We start from the raw sequence: 25,325 nt of genomic DNA, 5'->3' as shown, positions 1-25,325 counted from the left end.
GGTTCAGACGGTGCGTGTTTCTGTGATGGATTCCAAGGTGGCTGCGCGGATGGGTCGCCTGCGTGGTCACTCACTGGTGGCTCCGTGGATGGCTAGCTTGCTGGATTTCGAGGGTAGGTTCCTTGCTGTTTTTCCTGCGTGCTTCTGTGCTGGTTCAGTGTTACCAAAATAATTGTTTTCCAACTAAATCTTTTTTTTTTTTATGTATTTCTTAGTTTCTAAGGATAGAATAATCAAATATAGAACTTTAGTTGTTTTAAACTTCTTGTTTAATTGCTTTGTTGCAACATTTACTATTGTTAATGTAGAATTTTAGTTGTTTTCCACTTATGGTTAGTTTCTTATTTATCATGAGTGTTATCTAGACTGTTCTGGGACCTTGGGAGCGAGAAAACAACAGTGTGGATTAACCTCGGGAAGGTTGCAGAAGCTACTATTTTAAGGGAAGAGGATGGTATTTTTGATGAAAAATTACTAAATTAAAAAAATATATATATTCTTTAAAATACTCTGTGATATGTGTGGATTGCCATTTTTAAACTTCCTGCATTATGGCTTTTTAAATCACTCGCCCACTTTTATTGTTGTTTCCGGTAAATTAAATTGTCAAAAAATTGTTTTTTTCTTTAAAATACTCTTTGATATGTGTGGAATACATTGCATAACATTTTGTGGGTATTTGTGCCCTTATCGGATGTTGAGACGTCATTTTTAAACTTCCTGCGCTATGGATTTTTAAACCACATGCCCGCTTTTATTGGTTTCCAGTAACTTAATTTTTTTGCTACATTGCCAGACAAAATGAATATAATTATTTATGAACTATTAAAGGTACATGCATGATATTTAGAACACACATTCTTTAGATTATTAGGAAACTTTTCTCTGTAACAGAATTTTGTTAATTGATTTCATTTAAAAAATACGTGCGTTTGTTTGTAAGAAAGGAAATCAGAAAATTGTTATTAAATTTTAATTGTTTATTTTACCAACGTAGGGACTAATATCAAAATTCTGTTACAGGCAGTTTGTAGAACATACTTTTGCAAATACATTGCAAAAACTGTTTGAATCTATCTTTAAAAACGGTTTAGATATATCGGTTTTAGTACAATCCTGCATTGGGTTATTTTTTTTATACTTTTATTTGGTTGAGTTGCCACAGCTATGAGCTCTCTACATACAAAAAATTAATAATTTACACCAGGCTTTAAATGCCATCAATCTGGGCCAGAATCGAACCCGCATACTCGGGTTATACCAACTGCGCTAGAGGCCGACTTCTATAAATGAACTCGTTGGTCAGAATATTGTTGCATTTGTTTTCTGACAATTCTTACCTACTTTGACAAGTACATTTAAGGATAACATTCGCCAAGAGATCAGTTCGATATCTCAAAGAGAACTAAAAGTAATGGGTAATTTCTTAAGATACGAGAAATGTATTGAAAACGAAGACAGTTCCAGCATCTCCTTTAGTGACATGGGTGAGTACATAACTTTTAAAGTGCATTAGAATTTATTAGGCAGTCACTCTAGCTTGCTAAATGTCGGGCTCTTGAATTGCTCAGCTGGCAGAAAGCGATAGTTTATCGGCCAAACAGGACTCCACCAAATTTCTCGTCATGAAGAGGTACTGTATGCAGAATTTAATTTATCACATCTCATCCCAGATAAGCTCCAGAGCTCACCATAGCCTATTTTTATTATTGTATATGATGAATTTTTTTAGTTGGTTATTTAACGACGCTATATCAACTACGAGGTTATTTAGCGTGATAGCAAGATGATATTTTGGCGAGATGAGGCCGAGGATTCGCCGTAGATTACCTGGCATTCACTTTAAGGTTGGGGAAAACCTCAGAAAAAACTCAACCAGGTAATCAGTCCACACCCAAGCGTAACTTCAGACCAGAACGTAAGCGCCTTAACCAACTGAGCCATGCCGGTGGCCAGATTATGAAATGATAGGGAGGTGGAGAGTATTGGTGGAATGAAAAAAAGAAATGGAAGTACCCCGAAAAAAAACCCTCTGCAATGTCTATTCACCACAAATTTCATCCCTACCTTACCAGGATCGAAACTAGGTCACATGGATGGAAGATCAGCATGCTAGTGCCGAGCCAGAGACGCAGTTTCAACTGAGATTTCTGAAGCAACATCGTTAACATGGAAAAACCGAACGTTTGGTTCTGGCAGCATCAAAGGCAGTCCTCGAAACAGCTGACCAGTGTAGATTCAATTCATGTGCTAGAGTTGCCAAATCCACATCATCACATCATAACTCAACATGGAAGTGGCCATCAGAACAATGCATCATCCATCACATGAAAGACTTTGCAGACGAGTATGCAATTTATCACAGAAGGCCCAAATGCAATGTCGTTTGCTAGAGAAAGAAAAAAATCCACATTTCCCCTTGGAGTTGGAAGACAATCTGCTACATTGTCAGTGTTACTGCAAATATGTGATTTGGCTGTTTTTAAGGGCATGCTAATGGAACAACCTATCAGAAATGCCTTGGACTTGGTTAATACCCCAACTGGCTGCAAATGGAGTTTAAGATCAGATATGGTTTAAACATGACAGTATACCAGCTTAGTTCTCACTGTGACTTTCTATATCTTTTCAGGAAGGTGGATGAGTCATCGATCTCTACCATCACCATTAAAATGGTCTCCACAATGTCTTGATTTGAACACACCAAGCAACAGCATGTGTGAAGCTACCAAAGAGATAATGGCTGCAAATCACTATGCAAATAATGATAAACTAAGAGTTGTTGTGAGAGCAGTTTTTGCAACCATAACACCAAGGATGTTATACAAAATGTTGCAAAGGAGCTGGAGATATCCAACTTCGTAGTGACAGTGATGGAGATCACATAGACATATTAGATCAGTAAGTATGTAGAGGTATAGTCATTTATGGCCAACCCTGTACAGGGAGAAATAGTCACCAAAGAATGTATATACTATACTTCTTATCCGTCAATATCTTTGAAAGAAACGGAAATGAGATGTCTAGTTCAAGGCGAAGGAGTATTGTGATGTTTTTTCAATAGATGATGTAGACGCTGATGTCCTTGAGGACAGTGAAGCAATGTGGTTGAAGTAAGGTTGTCGTTTTAACAATGGAAGATTGTGTTGAAATGGCACTTTAAGTTTGAAAACATTAGAGAAGTACAGCAACAATGGCAGAATGAATTGGGAACACAGCCACCAACATGCAGGGTTGCCAGACATCCTGCATTTCTCAGGATTGTCCTGGACAAAGTTATATTTGTCCCAGAATGTTAAAAAAGATTGGTAAAATACAATTCTTTGCTTATTTCTGTAAAATTATTTTTAAAATTCCTAATTCATTTTTTCAAGACTGTCCAACCTATGTTCAATGTCGTCAACATCTCCCATCAGGTTGTAACATGAGCTGCTGCTAGAAAGGCAAAAGGAGGATAGCAATGACAAAGGAAGCTTTTAATAGAAAGAGGCGCATCTTCTGTGGAATGTTATGATTTATTTAACAACGCTCGCAACTGCAGAGGTTATATCAGCGTCGCCGGCCGTGCCGGAATTTTGTCCCGCAGAGTTCTTTTACATGCCAGTAATTCTACTGACATGAGCCTGTCGCATTTAAGCACACTTAAATGCCATCGACCTGGCCCGGGATCAAACCCGCAACCCTGGGCATAGAAGGCCAGCGCTATACCAACTCGCCAACCAGGTCGACTCTTCTATGGACCTCTGGAAAAAGAACTAAGAGAGAGACTAGTGAAGTGCTTCGTGTGGAGTGTAGCATTTTATGAGGCAGAAACATGGACATTACGAAAAAAGTGAAGAGAAGTGACTAGAAGTGTTTGAAATGTGGATATGGAGAAGAATGGAGCATGTGGAATGTACAGACAAAATAAGAAATGAAGCTGTGTTGGAAAGAGTGGGTGAAGAAAGAATGATACTGCAACTGATCAGGAAGAGAAAAGGGAAATGGTTGAGATGAAACTGCCTACTGAAGGATGCATTGGAAGGAAGTGTGAACAGGAGAAAATTCGTGGCAGAAGAAGATATCAGATGATAGATGACATCAATATATTTTATGGATCATATGCGAAGACTAGAGGAAGGCAGAAAATAGGAAAGATTGGAGAAGTTTGGGTTTGCAGTGAAAGACCTGCTCTTGGGCAGAACACGTATTTATACAATATATAAAACATCATTAATGGAATTTAGAGTAATTTCAACAATCCTTTGATTTTCACAGCAACATCTATATATTTAAATTGAACTGTGGTGGAAAATTTCATGAAAACTATACATCCTGTGAGGTTGTGTGATGTCTCTATCGAAAGCTAATAATATTAATATTGCGGGAAAATCTAAATGGTTTGTAGTGAAGTTCATGAAAAGCTTTAAATTAAAAAAAAATATATGTACGTCCTTTGCAGTAAAGCGTATACTGTAGGACATTAATTGCAGTTCATTTCATAGTGTTGTGCAGAGGGCAGTGGTTCACATAATGTACTTTATCTTCATTTGAGTTATTAATGCAGCTTTTTGAGGTTTTTTTGAAGTTCATGAATAGTGTCAGTAATGTGGGGCTATATTTCAAACATCGTGTTTACTTAAAACGTTCACAAATGTAGTTATCGAAGCCTTCTGTACATGCGAGATGTTGACGTCACAACATCATGCTTTTCGAGACCTCGATACCGTAATAATGTTTTGTTCATCTTTCAACTGTCATGTATTTTTTTCGTGCTTCAATACAGTATGTGTGTTTTTTATCTGGCATTACTTAAAAAGTAATGGTGTTGTTACATTGTGAATTTAGTTCTTCTTTATTAGTTCATTATTATGAATGTAGCTGGTCGACCAAGAAAATGTGGTAGAACATTTAGAAATGTAATTGCATTAAGACCTAATAAATGACTATGTAGAAAACGATGTTTGTAACAATGTTTCAAGAAGTGAAATTATGCATGAAGACAGTATTATATATTACGATGTAAAAATTTAAAAAATATGCGCATCTATCGCAGCAAAAACGTTTACCATAGGACATCTTGCAGTTCATTTTGTAGTGTTGTGCAGAGGGCCGTGGTTCACGTAATGTACTTCATCTTCGAGTTATTAATAAAGCTGTGTTAGGTTTTTTGAAGGTTATGAATGATATCAGTAATGTGGGATTTTATGTATAGGAATTTTATTGTGGTTTTCAATCTCTATCAAGCAGCAGTTGCTGCTACAAGCCACTAGTAAAGCTTTAAAATACAGGTTTCTCAAAATGTTAAATTTTGAGTTGTTTCCTTTTTAAACTGGGATGACAAATTGTTACCATAGTAACCATGCTTTTGTATAAAACAAAATATGACGTATTGAATAATGACACTAAAGCAGGAACTAGGGGCTACAGACTAGGGAATAAAGACATTAAAATAATATGTTATGCTGATGATGTGATCCTTTTAGCAGATAACGAAGATAACCTACAGAGATTGCTATATAAATTTCAAATAACAGCAGAACGATTTAACATGGTGATATCAGAAAATAAAACAAAATCATAAACTATCTCAAGGCAGCCGCTCAGATGTAAATTTGCAGTATACGATAAACCCATAGAACAAGTAATGAGTTTCAGTTACTTAGGAACAAAAATAACAAGCAATAAAAATTTGGAAGAAGTAAAAGAACAGAATACTAAAGCAAACATAATATCAGGATATCTAAGAGATGTAATTTGGAAAAATAAATACATGAACATAGAAACTAAGATCAGAATATATAAAACGTTATAAGGCCAGTATTAACATATGCAACTGAAACTCAAGCAGAAACATAAAAAAAACTGCAAAAATGATTACAACAACAGAAATGAGGACATTACTAAGTATTGCTGGCGTTACGTTATACGACAGGCAGATGAACGATGAGATTAGGGAAAAATGTGGAGTGCAGGATGTGACAGAATGGATCAAGACTAGAAGAAAAGGATGGCGGGACCATGGATTAAGGATGACGGAAGACCGACTCCCGAAAATAGCAATGAAAGGAAAGGTGGACACCCCAAGACCTTTGGGACGACCCCCTAAACGGTGGAAGGAAAGTTAGACACCAACATCAGATTAAGAGAGCAAAGTTGGAAAATACAGGATTTATCCTAAAACACGAGGAAGAAGAGAAGAATAATGACACAAGGAAAAAAATACGCTCTCTCAAGACGACATTAAAAAAACTATTGGTGTCATATAAAAATGTTCTCCATGACATAGCTCGCACAACTGTTGCAAAAAGATTCGGTTTCCTTAAAAATATTTGTTTCTAAATACTGTACATAGTTCAATGTGCCTGAAGTTTTTGTCCAAAAATCCCCTCATTCAATTTTGACTGAAATTATGCATTACTTTTGAAAAACCCAATGTATAAAAATAAAGATACAGTGCCACTTTTTTTTTTTTCAGAGGATAAATCGAAAGAGAGCTGAGGAGTTGCTGAAAACGTATTTTCTAACAAGTCTTCATATCAAATTATTTTACAAATAAAAAAAAAAATATGAAAATTATTGCAGCTACTGATTCAACTTTGCATGATAAATGAAGATAATATAGGACTGGAACTAAGGTGTATTTACACTATAAGATTTTTAATTTATTCTTAAAAGATCGACAAAGAAGTATAACAATGTCATTTAGTCACATTAATTTGTACATATTACACACTGTATTTTATCAATCAGTTCATTCTTACACTCAATCTGCTAACTGATTATGATATGTACAAAGCAAACTGTTTTATCCATTTCATCAAATTAACAACAATGTATCTTAGTGTAAATACACCATCAGTCAGGGAACAAAGGAGTAAATAATACATTTATATTAATGTGATATTAATGTATGAATTTAAATTTACTTTTCTCGTATACTACTGCTATTGAGAAGTTGTAACAATATAATTGAAAAACACGTAAAGGATGCAAGCAGGTATATTGATCTTAAAATTTGTACCTAGAATTACTGCACTAAAAGCTGAACATTAACTTCTCTATTTTCATTGTGTTATTTTCTGCATCTGTAGCTACAAAACTGTGGTTGTAAAAGTACAAATAAAATGAGAAGTAGTAACATAGTTGTACTGAATTGTGTTCAAATCTACAGTTCCTCAAATTGATGTACAGTAACAAAATGACAGACTGATTGATTGATTTCTTGTACTTGTTATAAAAATTAAATTGCACACGATGTATTTTCTAATATGCACAAAGCCAACTGTTCATCAGATACATTTGGGTACGGATGTTACTCTTCTTTTCTTCTATGATGATTTGACAGTCTTTCAAGCAAATACTCGAAAATGTCCCCAAATGTTTCAGTTCTTCTCCCATTCGCGTAGATCTCACAATAATTCAGGCAAGCTAACAGCTGTATATAATAATCTAATAATCTTTCTGCTTCATGTTCTACACTTTCCACACACTTTCACAGTCATTTCTGACGAGGACACTAGATGACATTAGCGTTAAGGTGACAGAGTCCTCCACAATCACTACCCCAGTTCATGGATATTACTGACTTTCTTCAGAAAATGTAGAAGCCTTCTCAAATTTCTTGAATTTGTCGTTCCTTGGTAAGACGATCACTCATGTATTTTACCTCCCATGGTTTTGTTTCTTTCGTTCGATCCCCCCAAGCCCTGTGCAGTGGGCTGCCTGTTGTGCTGCCTGACGAGATAAAAATCATCTGTCATCATCAGAATTGAAAAAACTCAACTTTTCTGCTCTGCTGTACCTGGAAAGAAAAGCTTATCTCCTGCAATAAAAACTTGGAGAAGGATTCAAAAGGTCAGAGGAGGGCGGATTGGCCACAAAGGCCAACACACAATATTATTTAAGAATCATGCAATTGCTGTGTGTAAGTCAAGGAAGTAAGCATGCAGATTAGGTGTGTTATTAGGGAAAGAAAGGACTCTTATACCAAGCAATTTTAAAAAGTGAAGAACTAATTTCATCAAGTACCAAGAAGCAATGTGCAACTTTAAAGTAATAACTCTAATACGCGATTTCTAGGTTAACTCAATAACTTATTTTATGAATAAAATATTATAGATCAATCTAATTTAATAAAGTTGCAAACAAATTTAAATACTACCAAAATGGAAGCAATTTAAACAATTTTGAGACAATTTTTTCTTCTTTTTAAATAAAAACTAAAATAAAAAGAGAAAAATGACCAAACAGGTCATGCGAGATAAAAGTAAATTTGATATAAGAACCGACCATTTTGCTAAAACAGCCGAGCATGAGTTGACGTAACCGCCTCCTTGGCAGTTTTAATGCTGAACATGCCAAGGGGAAGGTATCGAGTTGCGAGACAGTCACGGTGGCGGTGGCCGCACCCTCTCTTCACCCTGCTGGATTGCAGGGACTTGCGTCATGCAACTCCACTCAAATTTCCAGTGAAGTGAACTTTTTGTCAAAGACTTATTTCTTCGGACTACCACTGGTAGTTCGTCGTCTTCTTTTATCTCTCTCCCCTGTCCGTCTCTGTTGGCGTTGCTGAGCTCTAACACGTTCACGCTCTCTCTCTGCTTTTCTCATCTCGGCCATTCTACGCTCATGTTCGGCCATGTGCCTACGCCTCATTTCCTCCTTCACAACAATCTGAAACATGACACATAGTTCCACTGGGTTAGAGTTACTCAAATTTAACAGTAACATGATATCCTTACAATTATTTGGTTTCTAATGCTTCCAGATATAGCTAACTAATCTTTGAACAGTGTACAGAAAATGTGGTATAAATTATTTAAACATCCACTGGTTCTCATTGTCTGAAAGTAATTAAATCAAGACTAAAACCAACAAGCCGTTTCTCCCATTATATTAGAGAGTGCATGACTGCCAGAAACATCTGGCCCCCACGTGGTTTCTGACATTGATGGATGGCACAGACAAGCAAAATTCATTCCTGCATTAATATAATGTTACCATGTCACAAGCACGCTAAAGCCATACATGGAAATAAGTATTTCCCTCTCATTCACACTTCATAAAGGCAGTGCAGACGCTGTTCCACAGTACAAAGCATCCCTACTTCCATCTCAGTCACTTTAACTCACCATGATCTGTAACACTCATCCCCATATCCTCACCATAACATTCCTAACTTCGACTTCCCAACATTCATTCTGGCTTGCTTTGCCTTTAGTTTCCCATGGAATCATCCCCCCCATGGTTGTTGATAGCAGACTATTCTTATCAATTCAAGAAATCTAAAATTTACCAAGGTAGTAAATTTTTATTGCTCACAGTTCTGTGCTCATGGCATTGTCCCTGAAAGCCTGTAGGATCTTGCAAATGGTTTCCACTTGGGCATCACCCTAGCTTTTGGCAAAATCTGATGCAATATTGTTGCTTAAGTCATTCTGTCATTTTGCAGCAATTGACAATTCAGCGGGTGCTCACTACACTCCCTTAGTCATAGGCCCGGTTTCTTCAACCTTTGAAAATTATAACAGTGTGTTATTCCATTTTAACTGTAAACTTAACAGTTGAAGCGTTTCTTCAACTACTGTTAGTACTAACATGCTGTTAAAACCTATGTTAATTTAGCTACCCAATTTCATGCAGTTAAATTATTTAACTCTCTGTTAGCATAGAAGTATCCACTATTGCTGGTGCGCTAGATGCTTAACTTTTATATTTTATTTAGAAAATGATATCCACGAATACATAAACAGAGGGGATGATTTCGTCATTTGACAGAACATACGTTCATACAGAGGTATAGGCTATTTTCTGCCAAGCCTCACTTTTCGCTTTCAACTTAGATTCGTTTGTTTATTCTCATTAATTGGTTTATACTGCGAAATAATTTCCAGCAGAAGGCTCCTCTCGAACGAAGAGAAATAGGTCCCATGATTTCTTTTTGTTCCAGTGTTTTCCATTTCACAACAGCAATACCAAAACGCTGCTCCACGCTACTGTGATACAGACGACGGAAAGAAGCAGAAATCAAACCTGAGAGAATAGAAAGACTTCTATCCTCTCTGAATCAAACAACAGAAACAAGCGAGAATCGCAATTGTCAGAGTTCAGAAAACAGAATTGAGCATATACTTGGTTATAGGTTATGGTTAAACTCTAGAATCTCTGGTCCTAACAGATAGTTAACAAACAGAATGTTAAAATGTGAAATGTAAAGTTGAAGAAACGCAATATTTTTAACAGCAAATCATACTTTTAACTTACAGTTAATTAACGCTATGTTAGATGCATTTTAACAAAGGTTGAACAAACTGGGCTATAGGCTGACTACCAGCAACTAATGCTTTCTGCATGTGCATTAATGTCCCCTATACATCTCCACCAAAGGACGTGCTTCATCTGTTTATGTGGTAAAAATTAATGTTCAATATTTTTTTAACACACTGCGTATGGCATAGTACAACTCCTAATACCTTGTGTTCAAAATGTTTAGGCCTATATTATTCATTGTACCCAAACGATCACCTGAAGATGACCAATTAAATGTTTGTGTTTTAAATTAGATCGCCATGAATTGATAGGTTGTTAACCTTCATATATATCTGATAAGTTGATGACCGAAATAACAATAAAATATATTGTAAATATTTATACAACTTATCTGAATGTAAAATAATAAAAATGACCTTAAAAAATCTCTATTCGCTGTTTAATTGACGAAGTTCGTGCCATTCCATTCTATTGGCTACAGCTCCCACTGACGTAAATTTGTGGGTGGTTTCAGTGCGACAAACTTACCTGTTCAGCAGTGAGAGGAAGCCAATAAATGCAGGGAGTTGATTTTGTCTTTCTGAACAAATCATCCAATAGTTTTGCAGGAGCGTCTTCTTCTTTCTTTTTTTGTTTTCGAGCTAGAATAAGAATCACATGTTTCAATACCTTGTATGATTAATCTAAGAGCAGCCAGTCGTGCATGCACACAATATCCCAGGAAAACATCAGTGTCCCACGAAAACTTGTCATAAATCTGTGTTTGTGCATTTGGTCTTACTTTATTAACATTATATAGTAAAACCTTAAATATTAAACAGTGAATGGGGAGTGACTGGACGTAAGTTTAAAGCATTACCAGGTATATCATGTGGCGATGGAGTTCTGCTATGATGAGCTTTTTCTCTCCGAGTTCTTTTCTCTCGATCTTTATTCTTCTCCTCATGTCTTGGTTCTCTTTCATTAGGAGACAACTGTCCTATTTTTCCTAAGTCCCATTCTCTAACACTTGCTGACATCTGAAATGTGAAAGAATAAAGAAAAAAGTGACAGGGGATTCATAGCATCCATATAATTGTGTGCAACGTTTTAATTGTTATATTTAGATCAGTAGTCATCAACTCGATGTCTTGTGATGTCATCTCAGCCTGCTCTGAAGCCTGCTGCGGTCATGTTTCGCTGCCGCGGGCATAACAGAGGCTTGCGATGGTGGCTTCTTTTGCGTGATAATAATTATTTCTCATAATGATCAAATTAAACTTAAAGTAATGTGAATGCCTAATACTGGTATTTATGTGTATGAAATCATTGGTTGATAAGTTAGGGATGAAATGAAAGCTGAATAAAACTAAATACTGTACTGCATTTAGATTTCTATTTTATCTTTTCATTTTGTTATTGCATTAATGGATCATTAGTAAAAATAATATTTCCTGATCTTCTGTAATGCTAATTTTACGGGATTTTTAGCCTCTTTATTGCGTACTAATTGCTCAATATTATGCACTATGATCTGGACATTGCATGAACTAAGGAATTTTGTAGATTGTAGTCAGATGAATTAACTACTTCTGTGGTGAGATTTAATTACTTTCATTAAAGAAAATAATATTCATATATGTATGTGGATCCGAACATGCACAATGCATGGTCTATGCTGATGAAGCCTGAGAAATCTGACTAATGGAAAATGTTAATAAAAATCACACAGACTTTTTCCTGCTTTTCTATATCACCTTCAATTCATTATCACACTATCAGTCTGTCATTTCTAGCTGAAGCTCAGCAGGAGCACCATCTACATCCACAGTAGATGGGTGTATGATAGAAATATGGAAAAATAACATAACAGTACTTGCGGAACAGTTCCAAAAAAAGAACTGTAGGTCGGAACACTTTGTTCCAAAATAACAGAAGGAGTTTCTGACAGACTGTTCTGCATAGGAACTGGAGTACTGTGTAACATACCATCAACCATTTTGTCTGGAACACTTCAGATACTCTCTCAGAGATCATAACAGTTCCGGCCTACGTGTTCTCCTTGGATATACATTAATTCCTTCACAGGTGAGTAAATATGTTGAAAGGAGCGCGAAATTTTTTACTACAATGAATTTGCAGGGCACGTTTCAATATTAAACAATCAATCTGATTGGCCAATCAGCTTCAGTTACATTGTTTGCTATTAATATAGCAACAAGAATGAAAAAAATCAAATTGTAAGATTGTGCCTATTATTATACATTAATATTATTATTATTATTATTATTATTATTGTTATTATTTCAGTCATTGTCTTATTATATCAAATGAAGGAAAAAATTATACAAATTTATACACAGTATTGTATTGTGCTATAAAATTTGTATATGGTAACATATCTGCCTTCTGAAGGATGCACTGGGAGAAATGGTGAATGGAAGATATAACAGATATAAGTCAATGATATTTATTTATAACAAGTGCAGCAAAGTGCACGGGTATGGCTAGTCATAATATAAACTGCATGCAGATTACTAAGTGATCTTTGCTCAATGCAAAGACTTTTATATGTGTAATACGTAACTTAATGTAAAATTTATAACCAAGTAATACACTTATGATTTGGTAGTAACACTAAACACAAATGAATACATCAGATACTACTGAAAAGAATCTATTTAATAGAAAAATAGTCCTGAGCAAATGTTTAAAGAATTTTCAATTTTCCTCAGTGATGGTAACATTGCATTCATGAGATTTCTAGTACAGTCAAGGACAGTAACTTTCTTTTTTGGACGGAAGAATGTGGTAGATGGAACACATACATCTTTCAGACAAGACACTTGTAATTATTTCTATCTTAAAAGATATTATATGAACTTCTACTGTTCTTAAAATGCCCTGTTTCAAGGCAGTAACAAAGAATTTACTACTAAGTGCATATCAATATGATCTATAGAATGTTCATAAGCAGCGTCTGAAATAGTGATGATGATTGCAGCATACCTTTACATTTCTATTTCTTTCGAGTGTCTCCATGGAAGGCATAACATGGTGAGGTCTCTCCTTGATTCGTGCTCGTTCTCTCTCCCGTTCTCTTTCACGCTCCCGCATCTCCTGTTCTCTCTCTTTCTCCCTGACTTGCTCAGCAACCCAACCTTCAACAGTCCGCTCCACCTTCAGTGGCTCAGTCTTTCTTGGAATCTGATCTTCCTCTGTGAGAGCCTGTGCTAAATCCATGTCTTCTTTCTTGCCGAAGTCCACACAAAGTTGTTTTGGGTTAGACACAGGCCAACGCACTCCATGAAGAGCATGTCTTGTCTCTCGAGCCTCAGTTTCTGTTTCGTACTACATAAAAACAAAAATAACAACTCATACTCTCTGAATAATGAAACTGGTAGACTACAATTGCAGTTTGTATTCAATTTATAACCATAAAATAAAGGTCTAGTCTACAATGTTAACAAAACAGGAATGTAATAGGAAGATCATAGCATGACTGCAGACAATGTTTGATCAATACCCCATGTCAAAACTACATACCAACACTGTGATGTCTTGCACACCACAATCCAAACACATGCCTGTTCCATCAACTATTTTTAAATATTTTTCTTGAAAACTGGGAATTAATTAGTTTCATTTAATTTATAGAACATAATTTCATTGAGAACTAGATCGATTTTGTGTGCTAAAATTGTGTTACACCTCTAAAATTACCATATATTTAATTTACGAACAACGGGGTAATAGCTAAATTGATGGAATAGTCTTCTGCTCTCTTGCCGAACATCTGCACTGGAAAACTTAACAAGTAGGGGTGGTACAGTTAAGGCTAAGATTTTATACTATTAAAACACGTACATTTTCTGCGATTATTTGAAGAAGTACACAAAATTTAACTGTCAGCAAAACAATAAAGACATTAGGTATGTATCTTAGGTTCTTGTTTGATTACAGTGTGAAGTTACTAATGGAAAAAGTGTGCTGTACATAATCCTAAATTTCTATTGTAAGAACTTTTTAACATTTTTAATAATGGAAAAAGTGTGCTTCACATAATCTTAATTTTGTATTATAGGCACTCCGTAACATTTAATAACGAAAACATGTGCTGCAAATAATCTTAAATTTGTATTATAAGCGCTTCTTAACATTTAATAACGATAACCACGCCTCTTAGGTCTGCTTGGACCATTACGGCAGCAGCAGTGTGCGGCACGGCAGCATATCACATGTTCTGAAAACATTATCCTATGCCATTGCAGGGGTCTTTACTGTTTATAATACTGGAGACTCTAATCGTGGTTACCACTACCACTATTATCTCTGATGGCGATTTCGGAAAATTTATGTACACACTAGGCCACTCTTTGTTCAGTCTGGACAACTGCTGAATTACCATAGACCAGCGTTTCTCAAAGTATGTTCCAGGGTTCCGTGAGTCCTATATTATTTTACATTTTATTTTATACTTTTTTTACTTGGTTATTTAACAACATTGTACCAACTACTAGGTTATTTTGCATCGATGGGATTGATGATAGGGAAATGGTATTTGCCAAGATGAGGCCAGGGATTCGCCATAGATTATCTGACATTCACCTTACAGTTGGGGAAAACCTAGGAAAAAATCCAACGAGGTAAATAGTCCAAGCGGGAATCGAACCCGCGCCTGAGCACAACTCTGGATTGGTAGGCAAGCGCCTTAGCCGACTGGGCTGCTCCGGTGGCTATTTTATATTTAGTGGTTACTATAAAAATATATAAATGTTACGAAAATATGAATCAATAATAACATGAAACCACTGATGATGATGATGATGATGATGATGATGATGATGATGATAATAATAATAATAATAATAATAATCCAAGAATATGCGTAATAATAATAATAATATGTTTAATGAACATCTAAAACGGAAAATAATACTTATCATTTTAATCACTAGATTCTCTGAGCATGTGTTCACTAAAACAAAATACCGAAAAGACAAAATGCTGAAGTATAGTAGAAATGAGACTACAACTTTCTGCCATAAAACCAGATTGCAAGCTTAAAAAGCAAATACATTCGTCCCACTGAACAAAATTATTGAGATACTAGCTTTGACTTGTCTGTTAATTATTAAAAACGAATAAAATATTACAAGGATTAAGCAGTTACACTTTAGATTAAAAGGGATTTCGCGGTGGAAAAAGTTTGAGAAACACTGCCATAGAGGAAAGAGTTTACAGATGTGTACACGTGACAACCGTAATCGCGATTAGGTTTATAATCTCGAGTAGAGACTGTAGTCTACCACTGGTATTAGTAATTAGTTACAGGAATTGATGAGAGGACATAATTTGTTTTGTGAGGGGATAGCCTATACATTCGCTTGTCCATGGCTAATCTTGCTCCATAGTTGTCGAAAGGAATCCTAAAGTGTCCGATGTGTTGAACGCAGGGTAATAGGCACATGCGGTACACAGGACCTCCCACTCTCCCTCTCTACATCTCGTCCCGCAAAGAAACAGCTCAGGAAGTGAGACATGGGCAGTACGTACTAGTGGTGTTAAGAAGGTTCTGCATTAATATAGGATTTCCAATGCTGTAAGGGTTCACCTCTCAGCACTACAATAAAAAATGACTTCCTGATCAAGATAGGTTTTTATAGTCTGTCATCTGTGGAACAGTATATTTCTCACATAATCATAAACTGTAATTAGTGAAACATACCTGAACATAGCATTTCGACTTGATCTTATCTATCCAGAATCCTCCCTCAACAATAGTGCCAGTGCGAGCTAAGAGCTCCTTCAGTTGGTTAACAGTAAAAGGACGCACTAAGTTAGAAATAAATAAAACATTTGAGGCCTTGTGTCTTGGAGGACTTGGAGAATTCTGCAGAGTCCTTGCATCATCTGACACAATAGATATCTTGCGAGTCACAGCTTTCCCTGAAATCAACACAATCATTTTTATTCACTGTTCTATTACAGCACTTTTGTTGTAATTTCTACACATTTTAATAGTATGAACGTATGTATATAATGGACTTGATATGTGATTAAGATAGCAATGGGTGATATACTGTTGTGTGGAAGGCAACTACCGTATTTATCTTTCTCAAGAAAAACTGCAAACATGGCATGATGAAGAAACTGCCTACTTAAGGATGCTCTGGAAGGAATGGTGAATGGAAAAAAAGTGCGGGGCAGAAGAAGATATCAGATGATGGACGACATTAACATATATGGATCATATGCAGAGATCAAAAGGAAGGCAGAAAATAGGGAAGACTGTAGAATGCTGGGTTTGCAGTGAAAGACCTGCCCTTGGGCAGAAAACTACGAATGAATGATTATATGATATATTATACAAACGTGGACAAATTATTAGCAAAATTTACGATTTTTTTGACATATTTTTACAAAATTTGACTTTTCAATTTAGACTACTGTTGACATTTTTATGATTATAGTACTCAGAAATATGTAAAAATGTCAACTGTAGTCTAAATTTGAAAGTCAAATTTTGCAAAATTATACCATAAAAATGATCAATTTTGCTAATAATTTGTCCATGTTTATAATAACTGGCATGCATTTGTGTATTATTTCACTTTAAAAAATGAGAGTTTCTCCCAGGTTTCTTGTATTTTCATCAACATTACAAATTTAATTCCATTAGTATTTTCAATTTCTTCCTACTCTTTTATTCATTTCATATTACTTCATAACATAAAAAAATGTTTTTAGGGTAATGTGTACAAGCTTCGTAGATGTTCAGTAGATAACCAGATAGTTTAATGCTTTTCTGTAAAAAGTGTTCATAACTGTGTTCCAGTGCCAGACAGATGTTCAATGGGCGATACCTAATGGCAGGTGTATCTTCCTGGTACTGGGCGAAAGACATCTTGCAGCAACACTCACTAGCATCCAAGGGAGAGTCATAATGATGTCAGTTGAGGCCACTCAAATTGCATCCTGCTAATGTTTGGAGTCAATTACCTGGTGACAACTCGAGACCTATCTGAGTCATCTCACTGTACTATCTCCAGGGCTAAAAGTCATCTATATGATATTCACTCCACAGGGGTTGAATGCATACAAATGGAAAATCTATATGCAGGACTTAGTTTGCCCTATGTGCACATGTGTAAGCACATGCATGCACACACACATACGAAAGTAAAGATATCCCTTTTATATCCATGAAGGTGCTTGGGATCCTGGAGATAAAGCTCCATGTTTACATGACCTTGACACTAGAATGCATGGTGTGGTAGGCACCATGCTCTAACCATATTTTTTCCCTAGGAATGACCTGATACTCAATTTTACAGAGGCTGAGTGATCCTAGGGCTGTTCTGGAAGTTTCAGCAATGAGAAAAATCCTGTCATACCACCCAGTACATAACCAGTTGCTCCACCAACTCTACCAGTAGCTATACACACATGTATGAAGTATAGAACTTTAATAAGTTTGACAGTTTTTTTTTTCGTTATCAGTAATAATACAGTATAATTTTGCGTGAATACAACTTCAATTTAGAGATTATGTTTATCCAGATGTTCTGAAATATTATATCCAATTCAATAAACTTTACGTCCACCGAGTTAGCTCTGTGGTAGCATGTCTGCCTCCAGACTAGCCGGCCCGGGTTCGATCCCTGGCAGGGTCAGAAATTTTCATGTAAAATTTCTACCTTGGAACTAGGAGAGATGGTGGTGCACAACTTCTAATCACTAGATTGTGGACCAATATGCCTGGGTTAAATCCCAAATCTCTCCGTAGTGCATATGTCACTGTTGATAGTGATTTAGCCGACAAATGGGGATGTTAAGCCTGGCTATTGGTGCTATTCCACAGGAGCAGGCTACGTGCCGGCACCAGGTTTCCTCTTCTTCCTTCCTCATCAACACCACCACTCATTCCATACACTACATTTAAACATACACTCACCCTAGAACAAGACATAACACTTCACATATACACATCATGTTCAGCGTAGCCTGCTGAAGTGGTGTGCAACTAGAAAATGGGTCACAGTCCTGCCATCTATCCGCAATATGCGGAACCCGAATTATGTAAAGTGAAGTGGGTAGGCATTGGATACATACATTCATTAAACTTTAAAATAGTATGTTGTGTGACACATAAGCAGTTGTAAACACAATAAAATTAAGAAAAGAAGAGAGGAGGAAAATGGCGTTGCACAATAATTTAGTGTTTACATGGGAGATCAGAACAGCATCAGTCACCATACTATCATGGTGTTAACTCCTTGTCAACAGCAGATTGAAATTCTAACACTGCGATATTTCTACATCTTCAAACTCTGGAACAAATTTTTGAAAATGTTGTAGTTCTACTTTAAATGATTATTTTTGAAACCTCAAGAAAGGCACCTTCCTAACATAACTACGTGATGATTCTTTTTTTATGATGAAAATACACAGTTTTTTTTTTTTCCAACATTTAGGTCTGTCATTGCTCCGGATGCACCGCAGCCTTAGGCCTATTGTGCTACCTATGTTTTATAATTTAATACCGATTCATCAGCCTTGTTACCTTGATTAAGATATACAGTCCAGATATAGAACTTGGTTCAAAATCTTTTGGCTCTAGAGAATCTTTCCCAAAGATAAGGTACCTTCTGCAAGCCAATGCACTGCAGGAGCAAATAATGTGCTGGGCTGTTTCAGTCTCCTTCCCACAGAATCTACCGTCTAGGTTACCTTGAAGTATGCCCATTAAATTAAGATGCTTTTTCACAGGTGCATGACTCATGAGAACAGCTGTAACTGTTCTCAGCTGAAATCTATTACATTGTAGTAATATTTCAGCTCTTTTGTTGCATGGTCTAACAATAAATTGTTTCCCATGCTTGATACCTGGTGTCTTAATCCAGGGACGAATGAAGTTACTTTACCTCGATGGTCATCTGTGACAGCTACACTTATTTTATGTGGCTCTGAAACTGTCATTGGTGCGACAGATTTTTTATCTGTTTCTTGATTATCTCTTTCCTTATTCCTTGACTTTTCCCTCTTGTCACTTTCATCTCTTTCTGGTTCATCTGATTCTCTTTCTCTTCTTTCTTCTTCTTCCTGAGATAACTGCACTTCACTAACTGGAACTGGTTTTGCTCCTGGAATCAGATTCTGTAACAAAAATAAATTCAACTTCAATAATATACAAACAAAACACAATGAAATGAACAATACAATTCAGATCACTAGGGCTAGATTTCTATGACCTAATAATTCTGGAAATATGTATGCAATTATACCCTAAAATTCCAAAATATAGCATAAAAACTTGGAAGTATGACGCAAAACAAATTAAATATTGTCCAAAATTACTTAGAAAATCTTTTTTATTCAACATTCAATAAAACTGTTCTTGTGAATATTAATTAGTCAAAGATTCATTGCCACTAAATTCAATAACTCACTTTCTAGTTACAGACAAACATATCGAGGTCTACCTCAGGGCACTGTCCTCAGCACAACTTTATTCAATATTTATATAAATGACTTACCCTCCCTATTAGAGGAATCAAACATGAAAACAGCACTATTTGCAGATGATATAGTTTTGTGGACTTCCGGATCTTACAGACATAGAGACAAAATTCAAATTTCTGCTCTTAAAGCTCTAAATCAACTACATGAATGGAATACATAAAATTTGATGACACTCAATTTAAGCAAAAGTAACTACCAAATATTTTCACTCGGTACAAGAGGGTGGAAGTGCATTATATAGCGAAATTTATAAACTTGTACTTGCTATTTGGGAAAAGGAAATTGTACCAGAACAATGGAAGGAATCCATAATTGTACCTATTTTTAAAAAGGGGGACAAAACCAACTGTGGTAACTTTCGAGGAATATCACTTTTGTTGACGTCGTACAAAATTTTGTCCAATATTCTTTTGAGGAGATTAACTCCGTACGTAGATGAAATTATTGGGGATCATCAGTGCGGTTTTCGGCGTAATAGATCGACTATTGATCAGATTTTTTGTATTCGGCAGATAATGGAGAAAAAATGGGAGTATAAGGGTACAGTACATCAGTTATTCATAGATTTCAAAAAGGCATATGACTCGGTTAAGAGGGAAGTATTATACGATATTCTTATTGAATTTGGTATTCCCAAGAAACTAGTTCGATTAATTAAAATGTGTCTCAGTGAAACATACAGCAGAGTCCGTATAGGCCATTTTCTATCTGATGCTTTTCCAATTCACTGCGGGCTAAAGCAGGGAGATGCACTATCACCTTTACTTTTTAACTTCGCTTTAGAATATGCCATTAGGAAAGTTCAGGATAACAGGCAGGGTTTGGAATTGAACGGGCTACATCAGCTTCTTGTCTATGCAGATGACGTGAATATGTTAGGAGAAAATACACAAACGGTTAGGGAAAACACGGAAATTTTACTTGAAGCAAGTAAAGCGATCGGTTTGGAAGTAAATCCCGAAAAGACAAAGTATATGATTATGTCTCGTGACGGGAATATTGTACGAAATGGAAATATAAATATTGGAGATTTATCCTTCGAAGAGGTGGAAAAATTCAAATATCTTGGAGCAACAGTAACAAATATAAATGACACTCGGGAGGAAATTAAACGCAGAATAAATATGGGAAATGCGTGTTATTATTCGGTTGAGAAGCTCTTATCATCCAGTCTGCTGTCCAAAAATCTGAAAGTTAGAATTTATAAAACAGTTATATTACCGGTTCTTCTATATGGCTGTGAAACTTGGACTCTCACTCTGAGAGAGGAACATAGGTTCAGGGTGTTTGAGAATAAGGTGCTTAGGAAAATATTTGGGGCTAAGCGGGATGAAGTTACAGGAGAATGGAGAAAGTTACACAACACAGAACTGCACGCATTGTATTATTCACCTGACATAATTAGGAACATTAAATCCAGACGTTTGAGATGGGCAGGGCATGTAGCACGTATGGGCGAATCCAGAAATGCATATAGAGTGTTAGTTGGGAGACCGGAGGGAAAAAGACCTTTAGGGAGGCCGAGACGTAGATGGGAGGATAATATTAAAATGGATTTGAGGGAGGTGGGGTATGATGATAGAGACTGGATTAATCTTGCACAGGATAGGGACCGCTGGCGGGCTTATGTGAGGGCGGCAATGAACCTTCGGGTTCCTTAAAAGCCATTTGTAAGTAAGTAAAAAAGAAAGAGAATTCAATATCCAATACAATGGCCAACACCTTCCTAGGACTTATGAATCCAAATATCTTGGAGTTATTTTCGATAGTAAGTTAACATGGAGCAACCATTTGAAATAGATTTCTGAAAAAGCTCGTAAAAGATTCTCCCTTCTAAAAAGACTAGCAGGAAAGAAATGGGGATGCTCTAGGAATACTCTGAACACTACATACAAAATGTTTATACAGCCAGTGCTGACATACTGCGGAGAAATTTTAATTACTTCATCTTTCATAAACGACATAGAATATGTTCAAAACCAAGCTCTCAGACTCATTACTGGTGGAATCAAAACAACTCCAATAGATTCTATGAGATTCCTCACTAATATTAACAGCATCAAAATGACAATAGAAGAAAAAGCACTGATTCAATATGAAAAACTTATCAGATTACCAGGAAACAATTGGCATTCATACAGTCCTCCCTGTAGATTGAAAACTCAAAAAAGTTTCATATCCATTGTTCAAGAATTAAAACAGAAAATCAATATCCCGAATTTAAAAGAAAACTTACAAATTAAACCAAACCCTTTAACTCTATTAAATATAGAATATAATCTAAATTTAACAGAAGAAATACTGAAATCAGAAGTAAACACTGAAATACTGAAACAATTGTCTTTAGAGACAATTAATATTAGGTACCCTCCACAAAACTGGCTTCATTTATACACCGACGGATCCTTGATCTCAGAGAACAAGGTGCCGGTGCAGGTGTTATGTGCTGTCTCTCCTCACTTTATAGATCTCTTGGATATGGAACAACAAGTTTTGATGGTGAAATCATTGCAATAAGTGAATGTCTCAGGAATCTTCTATGCCACATCAATAAATTTAGGAATGTAGTTATATTGTCAGACTCCAAAGCACCTATTCTATCAATTGTCTCTAAACACACACCTTCATCTCAAACAGCAGAAATAACTAAAATGCTCTCTCAATTAATATCACTCAATAAAAGAATTGTATTCCAATGGATACCATCCCACTGTGGAATCCTGGGAAATGAGAATGCGGATGCTTTAGCAAAGAAGGGCAGCACTGCTACTTACAGACCTGTTACTAAATCTACGTATTACTCTGTGAAAAGATTTATTAAATCTACATACTTAGACTTCAACAAACAAAATTTGACAACACAATCTCAAGGGAAAAAATGGAACTCTCTGCATCAAAATCCACAGTTAATTCCCGATTTACCACGAAAATCGTCTGTGTCTGCATTTAGATTGGCAACAGGCCATGATTGTTTGGCTAAACACCTGCATAGAATTGGAATATATCAGTCCCCTAACTGCCCATTGTGCAACTCAAACCAAGAAATGGATTCGGAACACCTCAAAATCTGTGCCTCAGTGGCTGGTCATGATAATATCTTTGAAAAATATTGGAGTGCAAGAGGTCAAATGACTTTATTGTCAAACGCCTGGCATTAGAAAACAACAACAACAACATATTAACTCCTTTAATGTAGACTTCGTGTGAATAGTATGGTTGTGAACCTTTCTTAGAATTTCCAAAAAGTATCAATATTTACTTTCTGTAAAGGATTCGATGACACTATCATCTAACAAGATTCTTAGGAAACTCAGATGCACTGTCTGGAGATGGACTGCTAGCTGATTTCCCGAACAGCAACCACAAGTGGAATCAGTATGCATGGCGTTAGTTAAAAAAATACACTTTGCATATACTGAATAATCCCCCCCCCCCCCCCCTGTAGTGATGGAAAACTAAGCCATACCTTCAAGGAGTCTGTCGAGATGGACAGCACAGGCTTTTTGCCTGGTCTGTTTGTTTTGCTTGCTCCCCATCTTCGCCTTCTTGTCACACTCTGAGACTGTTCCAGGCTCGAACCTAGAATTGTCACAAAGAAATTTTCTTGTCATATTTTATTTATAGACTTGTATCATTATTGTAAACACAACAATAAAATTGAGAGAAAGAAGGAAACAAGAAAATGTTGGTGCACAGTAATTTAGTGTTTAAGATGGACAATAAATTATTTCATCTACTTTCATATGATCAAAGTGTTACTTCATATTAAATAAATTTCAAATTGATTTTACCTGATTGTTCTGTGGATTTTCTAACATTTTCCTGAAACATAAGAGAAGACATTTTAAATACATTGAGTAAAGTACTTCTAAAATGACTGTTATTCCTCTCTAAACATTTCAGCACATATTGATTAATGTCAATAAATCTACTACACATTTTTATTTATATGGTACCAGATAAGAGAGGTAATTTAAGCGTCAAAATTATGAACTCTAACTATTGTTACAATTCTCGTAATTGAGACATTTTTATTAATGAGATATAAAGGTATTACTTAAAACATTTTTGAAGTGTAATAGGAATTAAAAATAATTTAGTGATGCTGAGATGACACAAATCTTCTAATTACATGTTTTATGCATCTTATAACAATTCAATTTTTTAAATTTATGTTGCAAATGATATTATCTTTTATGGTTTATTTTCGTGAATTATTATTTGTAAGACATACATACATACATATCTTATTACACATCCAAAGAAGAAAATGGAACTTGTGTTTTCTGGATTGCACAAGAAATATATTTTAATAATCCCAAAAGTAAGTTATTTGATTTCATTCATAAATTTTACAGCTTACATAAATGTATGTCATTCATTTTGCACAAATATGAAACAGTAAAACACTTCACTTCATTTATAGATATTACGGTTTAAGTACATAATTCTGCACAAATTATATTTACAGAAATGTGTACACAGTCAAATCTCGATACAACAATTTCCTGAGGCCTAATCCCCATTTCAGTTTGGTTGATAGTCCTTTCCCCTGTACTCACACTCTCTACCATCAATGAAGGGGAAGATGTTACTGTCCATCTCACTAATGTTTGACTAATTGACTTTCAACACAGTGACAAATTTTATTACTGAAAGTGTTTATCAGTATCTAAGTGTTTATATTTCATTTTATTGCTGTTTATATCAACTGGTACATTAAAAAGCTACTGACAGCAGAAGATAAATGTTTTCTACACAGCTAGTTGCTACTCTACAGCATACACCAGGGGACAATCTGCACTGTATCACTCCCCCCTGACTTCATAATAAAAACTAACATTCCTTAATTTAATTATTACTTGAAAATATTGTAAGAATAACATTAAAATATACTCAAACATGTAAAACATCTGTGTCACTGTATTTTATATTCACTAATGTACTTTATTTAATATTTTATTTTCTTGTGTGTACTGCTTGGGAGGGGGGGGCAGCTATAAGAGGTAACAGCTACTAGTCTGTCATTGACGGAAGGGGAAAGAAATGCCTTTGCATCCTCTCAACTGGTATGAAATTTTGTTTAGGAAAATAAAATTGTATTGCTATATCAAGGTCTTAATTGTATTGAGGGGTTATGAAATGTTGCCCATATTTATGTTCTGAAAGAGAATACAGCAAAAATAAGTATAAAAAAATAAACATACTATAAAATAATATTTACTCACCATTTGATGACCTTACTTGACATACAATAGTACATTATGCAACGAGCCTATAATGGTAGTAATTAAGACGCGAGTATGTTTATGAAACGAGCGCAAGCAAGTTTCATAATTTTCTTATGAGCATCTTAATTACCATTATAGACAAGTTTCATACGACTTTTTATGCTCGACCATATTTCTAACTTGAAATTATTCATAAGTATTCATGTTATTCTTATCTGACTGGGGAGCGGAACTGACCTAGTGCAATATCTCGTAAATTGTGAGATGTGCGCAGACGCGAAAGTATTGATTTTTTCCGAGGAACAAATGTCATTGACCTTGATATAATCTAGAGAGTAA

General features: G+C 35.6%; 1 protein-coding gene and 1 long non-coding RNA gene across 5 annotated transcripts in view; one reads left to right on the top strand and one right to left on the bottom strand.

The window, feature by feature from the left end:
* The first annotated feature begins 8 nt into the window (after nucleotides 1–8).
* LOC138696503 (uncharacterized) lies at nucleotides 9–7,342 on the top strand. Of its 3 annotated transcripts, none has more exons than XR_011331397.1 (3): nucleotides 9–113; nucleotides 2,633–2,901; nucleotides 6,458–7,342. It is a non-coding gene; the product is annotated as an uncharacterized lncRNA (long non-coding RNA). The 3 variants fall into 3 exon arrangements; XR_011331399.1 differs by lacking the exon at nucleotides 9–113 and adding an exon at nucleotides 224–593; XR_011331398.1 differs by lacking the exon at nucleotides 9–113 and adding an exon at nucleotides 227–454.
* Acn (apoptotic chromatin condensation inducer acinus) overlaps nucleotides 6,869–25,325 on the bottom strand; it is a 41,427-nt gene continuing 22,970 nt past the window's right edge. Inside the window, exons 6-14 of one of the 2 annotated variants that reach the window (XR_011331396.1) lie at nucleotides 23,547–23,577; nucleotides 23,222–23,334; nucleotides 19,158–19,389; nucleotides 15,959–16,179; nucleotides 13,240–13,581; nucleotides 11,111–11,270; nucleotides 10,780–10,892; nucleotides 8,272–8,655; nucleotides 6,869–7,716 (exon numbers count right to left, since the gene is read on the bottom strand). Coding sequence is in view for 1 of the 2 variants with exons in the window: in XM_069821548.1 (XP_069677649.1) it covers nucleotides 8,476–8,655; nucleotides 10,780–10,892; nucleotides 11,111–11,270; nucleotides 13,240–13,581; nucleotides 15,959–16,179; nucleotides 19,158–19,389; nucleotides 23,222–23,334; nucleotides 23,547–23,577 (1,392 nt within the window). In the remaining variant the exon portion in view is untranslated. Of the gene's footprint in view, nucleotides 7,717–7,982; nucleotides 8,656–10,779; nucleotides 10,893–11,110; nucleotides 11,271–13,239; nucleotides 13,582–15,958; nucleotides 16,180–19,157; nucleotides 19,390–23,221; nucleotides 23,335–23,546; nucleotides 23,578–25,325 lie in introns of those variants that run through there. The other variant, XM_069821548.1, reaches the window with a different exon arrangement.

Source organism: Periplaneta americana, chromosome 3, assembly GCF_040183065.1.
Source record: "Periplaneta americana isolate PAMFEO1 chromosome 3, P.americana_PAMFEO1_priV1, whole genome shotgun sequence".
NCBI classification, from domain to species: domain Eukaryota; kingdom Metazoa; phylum Arthropoda; class Insecta; order Blattodea; family Blattidae; genus Periplaneta; species Periplaneta americana.
The sequence above is the reverse complement of the archived record's forward strand: the minus strand, read 5'-3'. Positions and strand labels throughout refer to the sequence as shown.